Source organism: Conger conger, chromosome 4 (assembly GCF_963514075.1).
Source record: "Conger conger chromosome 4, fConCon1.1, whole genome shotgun sequence".
In the NCBI taxonomy this organism is placed as follows: domain Eukaryota; kingdom Metazoa; phylum Chordata; class Actinopteri; order Anguilliformes; family Congridae; genus Conger; species Conger conger.
The window spans coordinates 13,301,404-13,308,903 of NC_083763.1; the positions used below are offsets into that span (position 1 = coordinate 13,301,404).

Here is a 7,500-nt window from a genome sequence, read left to right on the forward strand (position 1 = left end):
TGTCTAATTGTGAACTAATCGGCTAACCGTGTCTATCGCTAACTTTCAACGAATCAATATCCAATAACTAACAGGTTATTGATTACACTGCCGCGGATTGGGGACCTGCGCAGGGTGTGTTCCTGCCTATTGCCCGGCGCATGCTGACATAGGCTACACGGCATATTGACATTCTCACACAGGCTGCGTGTCTTGGCTTTTACGTTAGGCACACAGTCCGTTATCTCTGGGACGTTCGCGGAAACGCATTAAGCAGCGGCAGTGGCGGCTTTCTGGCGTTTTATCAATGGGAGGTGTGGCTCCTTTCTGCTCGATCCGTGATTTTTTCTGTGTGTGTGTGTGTGTGTGTGTGATAAGGAGCATGATAAGGTGTAATTGTATTTTCTACTTCAAGTTTCATTGGCTGATCTGTTGACCTGCCGGGCAGGTTCATTGGTGTTTCTTTGGAAAATGTCTTCAAAAGGAGCTGTAATGTTCAATGACTATAGTGTCTACATTTATGGCACACGTTTTGGAGTCATGATACGGAGTCACTTCATCTGTGGAATGAAAGGATGATGAAGAATATGATAAAAGCATGCATTGCAGAGTCTCCCTGGTTGTTCCCATATCATTAGTCCAGATGATTTTACTCTTAGCTGTGTTTAGGCTAGCAGAGTTAGCATTTAGCTGTTTGCAGACTAGTACATTTAGCCCGAAGCTATTCTCAGGCTTGAGTGAGTGAATTCTTCGCTGTGTTCAGTCTAACAGAGTGAGTTCTTCGCTGTGTTCAGTCTAGCAGAGTGAGTTCCTAGCTGTGTTCAGTCTAGCAGAGTGAGTTCTTCGCTGCGTTCAGTCTAGCAGAGTGAGTTCTTCACTGCATTCAGCAGAAGTAGCTCTTGGCTCAGCAGAGGCCCTTTCGGGGGGTTGCGGTTCGAATCCCTGAGGCTGTGCTGTGCCCCCAGGTCTGCTCTGCCACGTGGACGACGCCTGCATCAGCAACCCCTGCAGAGAGGGGGCGCAGTGCGACACCAACCCCATCAACGGCAAGTTCAACTGCAACTGCCCCCCCGGTTACTACGGCAGCACCTGCAACGTGGACGTCGACGAGTGCATCATCGGTGAGATTAACAACCAACGTTGTCTGTTTATTTATTTATTTATTTACAGTGCATTCTGTGAGTATTTGGAAAGTGACGCTGTGTAAAAAGGGCTGCAATTCCTACACGGTTCACACAACATTGTTTTCAAATGCAACGTGCTGCATTACAGAGCCAAAAGGCCAACTTTTTGCGTCGCTGTCCAAATACTTATGCACTGCATTGTATTTGTTTGCGTATTCTTACAGACATTTACCTACTGCATGCTGTCTGGTGTAGTTTAAGGTTAGGGAAGTGGTTGCAGGCATGATAGTTTCTCTTATTGATCCCCGTTCATTCTACTCGGTTTAACCGAGTTTTCGTGCCCACCGTCGCCCCCTGGAGGTGAAACCTGATATTCATGTTGGTGGTATACCTCCCTACTGCAACGCCTCTGCTCTGACCGTCTCCTCCTCAGGCTCGAACCCGTGTGAGCACGGGGGCCAGTGTGTGAACACGGAGGGCTCCTTCACCTGTAACTGCGTCCGCGGCTACGCCGGGCCCCGCTGCGAGCAGGACCTCAACGAGTGCGCCTCCAACCCCTGCCGCAACGACGCCACCTGCCTGGACCAGATCGGAGACTACACCTGCATCTGCATGCCCGGTACTGCCCCCTGCCCTGCCCTGCCCTGCCCTGCCCTGCCCTGCCCTGCCCCCCTGCCCTGCCCTGCCCTACCCTGCCCTGCCCTGCCCTGCCCTACCCTGCCCCCCTGCCCTGCCCTGCCCCCTTGCCCTGCCCTGCTCCCCTGCCCTGCCCTGCCCTGCCCTACCCTGCCCCCCTACCCTGCCACCTTGCCCTGCCCTGCCCTGCCCTGCCCTGCCCCCCCTGCCCTGCCCTCCTGCCTTCCTGCCCTGCCCTGCCACCTTGCCCTGCCCTGCCCCCCTGCCCTGCCCTCCTGCCTTCCTGCCCTGCCCTGCCACCCCTCACCAGGGACAGACCTGTCAGAACATCCTCAGGTGGATGTGAATTGTCTGCTCTTGTGTGCTTGCCTTGTGTCTGAATTGTCCCCCCCACTCTCTCTCTCTCTCTCTCACTCTCACTCTCACTCTCACTCTCACTCTCTCTCTCTCTCACTCTGTCTCTCTCTCTCTCTCTCTCTCTCTGTCATTGTCTCTCTCTCCAGGGTTTGAGGGAGTTCACTGTGAGAAGGACATTAATGAGTGCAGCAGCGCCCCCTGTCTGAATAATGGGAAATGCCTCGACCAGGTCAACCGCTTTATCTGCGAGTGTCTTCCAGGTCAGTCTGCCTGCCTGTTTCTCTGCCCGTTTTTGCCACTGTGTGCATGTGCATGTATAGCTAGGTTAGGGTCCCTGGCCTTGGGTTGCAGGGTGGCTAGTTTTGTTTTAATCAGCACCAGTTTGTACCAGACTGAAGAAAGCAGGTCAGGTGTGTTAGCGCTGGAACCGAAGGAACCAACTGAGGAGCAGCACGCCCTGCAGCACTCTTAAGACAAAGGATGTATGTGTGTCTCTTTAGGTGTGTGTGTGTGTGTGTGTGTGTGTGCATGCATAGTTGTGTGTGTATATGTGAGTGTGCATGTGTGTGTAGGGAAATAATTAAATGTGGCAGCCACTGGTGCATGCTTCAGAGCTGCAGGTCAGTCCCATTTCAGTGAATTTACTGAACAAAAACCTCAGAGGACATTGGAGATTCTTTTTAAAGAACAATTGAATTCCATTTAAATTCCGGAATGAAAATGGCACTGACCTCAACTCTGGTACCTAACTTAACCCTTTCAGGTGTGAGGTCACAAATACGGAAGCGGAATGTTCTTAACTGACCATTCCGCTGCTAATCGAAAACAATGGAGTTTTAGAACCCTGAAAAAAACATTCCAAAGAAAACCTGCTCTTCAAAGGGTATTTGTGAAGGGTAGATACGGTCCATGTGCATTTCCCTATGTAACTTTAGTACAGAGAGCTTTGCATTCCTCACATGTTATTCACCGTTCCACCAATAATGAGGAATTCCTGCGCTTCTAATGCCTTTTACATGGGTCCGGTCATACGTGGCAGCTGACACGACCGCTTGAGTACCATGTCTGCACGTATGACTCCGTGACGGAGTTCAGAGACGTGACTTGGCACATGAACGCCTGCCACAGACCGTGATTTCGCACATAGATAATCTGTGGGAGTGTGATTAGTTCCTTTGATACAGAGCTGCTGAAAAAGGCTGTGGCTCAAGCAGACAAGCCCCTATTATAAAGGGTAGGCAGGGTAGCATAGTGGTTATGTAACTGGGCCTGTAACTGAAAGATTGGGGCTGTGTGGTTCGCAGCTGGGGGGGATTGTCAAGATACTCAACCCAAAGCGCTTCAGAAATATCTGGCTTTATAAAATGGGTTGATTAGATTGTGGATGTCTGTTGATAGGGAGCCCGTCCTACTGTGAATGCAAATCTTATACAGCAGCAGTTATTCAAAGAGCTTGTTTGGAAATGGTGTATTATGTTGTATCCGTTTTATAAAAGCAATACAGCTGTATTGTGAATATAGTCATGGCTGCAGGGGGGTTACAGCCTAACAACACCCCTGCAGCTGCGACTGTATTCACAATGCAGCGCGGCTTCGAGTGCCTATCGCTCGGGTCCAAATGCATTATGGGAATTGTAGTTTGCGAAGACCTGCTGTGCCCCGTGCTCAAATGCGCGCGTGTCATTTCCTGTGCGCAGGCTTCAGCGGCGACATGTGCCAGGTGGACATCGACGAGTGCGCCAGCACGCCCTGCCACAACGGAGCCAAGTGCATCGACCGGCCCAACGCCTACGAGTGCGACTGTGCCGAAGGTGCGGCCGTCCCACACCGACCATCCCACCGTCAACCGTCTCACACGCAAACCTCTCACAACACCGTAGATGCGGGTTGTTTTATATGGGGGGAAGACTGATCGAGAGCAATATATTGTTGTTATTTACCATGCTTAGTTATCGTATCGTGTTCGATAACGTGTCACCATTTCTACATGCGTGTGTTATGGAGAGCATTTGGGTGTGTGCGGGTGGACTGCAGTACGTTCTGCCACTAATATTCAGGCCCCCCTCCCCCTGCTCCAAATGGAACTTATGCCCTTTAATAACACCTCCTATATTCCTCCCCTTCTCCTCCTCCTCCCTCCACTCTCCTCTCTCTCTCTCCCTCTCCTCGCTCCCTCCCCCTCTCCTCCTCCTCCCCCCCCTCTCCTCCTCCTCTCTCTCTCTCTCTCCCTCCCTCCCCCTCTCCTCCCTCCCTCCTCCCCTCTCTCTCCCCCTCTCCCCCCTCCCCCCAGGCTTCTCGGGGCCTCTCTGTAAGGAGAACGTGGATGACTGTGACCCGGAGCCCTGTCACCACGGCGTGTGCCGGGACGGCATCGCCACGTTCTCCTGTGAGTGTGAGCCGGGCTACACCGGCTCCATCTGCAGCCTGCAGGTGCAGGAGTGCCACAGCAGCCCCTGCCAGAACCGCGGGCGCTGCATCGACCTGGTCAACAAGTACCAGTGCAACTGCCTGCCCGGGACCTCAGGTGAGCGCGCGCCCCTGCCCCCAATGCGGGGACCTGCCTCTAACGCAGATACCTGCCCCTAACGCACATACCTGCCCTGAACGCGCGTACCTGCCCTGAACGCGCGTACCTGCCCTGAACGCGCGTACCTGCCCTGAACGCGCGTACCTGCCCTGAACGCGGGGACCTGCCCTGAACGCGGGGACCTGCCCTGAACACACGTACCTGCCCTGAACGCGGGGACCTGCCCTGAATGCGCGTACCTGCCCTGAACGCTCGTACCTGCCCTGAACGCACGTACCTGCCCTGAACACACATACCTGCGCTGAACACGGGTACCTGCCCTGAACACACGTACCTGTGCTGAACACGCGTACCTGACCTGAACACGCGTACCTGCCCTGAACACACGTACCTGCGCTGAACACGCGTACCTGCCCTGAACACACGTATCTGCCCTGAACACACGTACCTGCCCTGAATGCTGATACCTGCCCTGAAGACACGTACCTGCCCTGAACGCGGGGACTTGCCCTGAACGCGGGGACTTGCCCTGAACGCGGGGACTTGCCCTGAACGCGGGGACTTGCCCTGAACGCGGGGACTTGCCCCGAACGCAGATACCTGCCCCGAACGCGGGGACCTGCCCTGAACACATGTACCTGCCCTGAACACAGATACCTGCCCTGCTCATCGTTATCATGAGGGGTGCTTGCTTGTTGTTGTTTGTGAGAAAATAACTGATGTGACTTGGAGTTCTGTGCCTCTTTGTTTTTTTTAGGAATCAACTGTGAGAAGAATTTTGATGACTGTGGCAGTAACCCCTGTCAGTACGGAGAATGCCAGGACGGAATCAATGAGTACAAGTGCATCTGTCACACTGGATATACAGGTACACACACAGACATGTAAACGTGCAGACGCATACACACACATGCACACACATGTATCCATGAATGCACAGACACTCACACACACACAAACACACACAGCCGCACACACACACACACACGCACACACACTCTACTAGTTATGTGTACATAATCAGTGTTTTGTGCTTGCACTATACTAAAAGGATTTGTCGAGAAAGCTCAGTGTGAAATGGGTGCGTGTGTCTCTGTGTGTGTCTCTCAGGAGAGAAGTGCGATGTGGAGATAAACGAGTGTCTGTCGAACCCGTGTCTGAGTGGGGGGACCTGTCAGGACCAGCTGAACGGGTTCAAGTGCCAGTGCCCCGCAGGCACACACGGGCCCCTGTGCCACTCCGGGGCCGACCACTGCGCCCCCAAACCCTGCGTGCACGGGGACTGCCAGGAGCTACAGGAGGGGTAAGCTTCAGTTTGGTTGCTAATGGTTGAGTTTGGTTGCTAAGAGTTGGGTTTGGTCACTAAAAGTTGGGTGTGGTCACTAACCATTGAGTGCGGTCACTAACGGTTGAGTTTGGTTGCTTACGGTTGAGTTTGGTCACTAATGGTTAAGCTTAGTTACAAATGGTTGTGTTTGGTCACTAACAGTTGAGTTTGGTCACTAATGGTTGAGTTTGGTCACTAACAGTTGAGTTTAGTCACTAATGGTTGAGTTTGGTCGCTAACAGTTGAGTTTGGTCCCTAACAGTTGAGTTTTGTCACTAATGGTGAGTTTGGTCACTTGCAGTTGTATTTGATCGCTAATGGTTGAGTTTGGTCATTAATGGTTGAGTTTGGTCATTAACAGTTAGGTGCGGTCGCTAACGGTTGGGTGCGGTCGCTAACGGTTGGGTGCGGTCGTTAGCGGTTGGGTGCGGTCGTCAGCGGTTGGGTGCTAACGTTGCGGCTCTGCCCGTGCTCCTCCCCAGGTACAGGTGCGACTGTAAGCCGGGCTGGGCGGGGCAGCACTGCGAGCAGGAGCAGGACGAGTGCCAGTCCAACCCTTGCCAGAACGGAGGCACCTGCTCCGACCAGCACAACGGCTACACCTGCAAGTGCGGGCGTGGCTTCACAGGTGCGTGGGGCGGGCGCTCGGTCACATGACCCCCGCCAATCACTCAGACGATCTGCACCACCCACAGGAGTGTGGTCTTACTTCGATACGGGTTATAAGTTTCTACTTACGTGTTTTTGGAAACGCTGTATTTGAAGGCTCCTACGTAAGATTTATTTAACTCCTTCATGAGCACTCTCTAGCACATTCATAAGCACTTTACATGCACTTATGTCAATAACTGCAAATAGGTTTATGGTGTTTTATGTCAATATTAATGCAGCATACCATGACATACCAAGTGAACTGACAGAAGATCCTTATGTCGGTTATTGACATAAGCGCTTATGAAGTTTTTTTTTACAAAAATCTTAACTCAATAATGTCCACTTCTGTGTCTTCGTTTCCAAACGACATATCTCAGTGACATAACACCTGAAATTACCTTTTCATAACCACAAACCAAACGATGCAAAACAATGCTGTTGTCTGTTGTATGACACGTTGAAATTCTGCATCCTACCTGCAGATAGTACCCTGTAATTCTGAAATCCCCCCCCTCCCCCCCTCAGGTATGAACTGTGAAATCAACATCAATGAGTGCGAATCCAACCCCTGTCAGAACAAGGGCGTCTGTGTGGACGGAGTCAACAGCTACACCTGCAGCTGTGAGCTGCCTTACACAGGTAATACTACACAGGTAACAACACAGGTAACAGCTTACACCTGTAACCTCACATAGGTAACAAAGCTTACACCTGTAAGCTCACACAGGTAACACAGCTTACACCTGTAACCTCACACAGGTAACAACACAGCTTACACCGGTAACCTCACACAGGTAACAACACAGCTTACACCTGTAACCTCACACAGGTAACAACACAGCTTACACCTGTTACCTCACACAGGTAACAACACAGCTTACACTTGTAGCCTTACA

General features: G+C 52.1%; 1 protein-coding gene across 1 annotated transcript in view; it reads left to right on the plus strand.

The window, feature by feature from the left end:
• Positions 1-7,500, plus strand: part of notch2 (notch receptor 2) — a 63,804-nt gene that overhangs the window by 32,241 nt on the left and 24,063 nt on the right. The window contains exons 7-15 of the mRNA XM_061237925.1: positions 945-1,100; positions 1,537-1,722; positions 2,243-2,356; positions 3,794-3,907; positions 4,387-4,620; positions 5,381-5,491; positions 5,734-5,926; positions 6,433-6,578; positions 7,130-7,243. Of these exons, the coding sequence (XP_061093909.1) occupies positions 945-1,100; positions 1,537-1,722; positions 2,243-2,356; positions 3,794-3,907; positions 4,387-4,620; positions 5,381-5,491; positions 5,734-5,926; positions 6,433-6,578; positions 7,130-7,243 (1,368 nt within the window). The remainder of the gene's footprint in view (positions 1-944; positions 1,101-1,536; positions 1,723-2,242; positions 2,357-3,793; positions 3,908-4,386; positions 4,621-5,380; positions 5,492-5,733; positions 5,927-6,432; positions 6,579-7,129; positions 7,244-7,500) is intronic.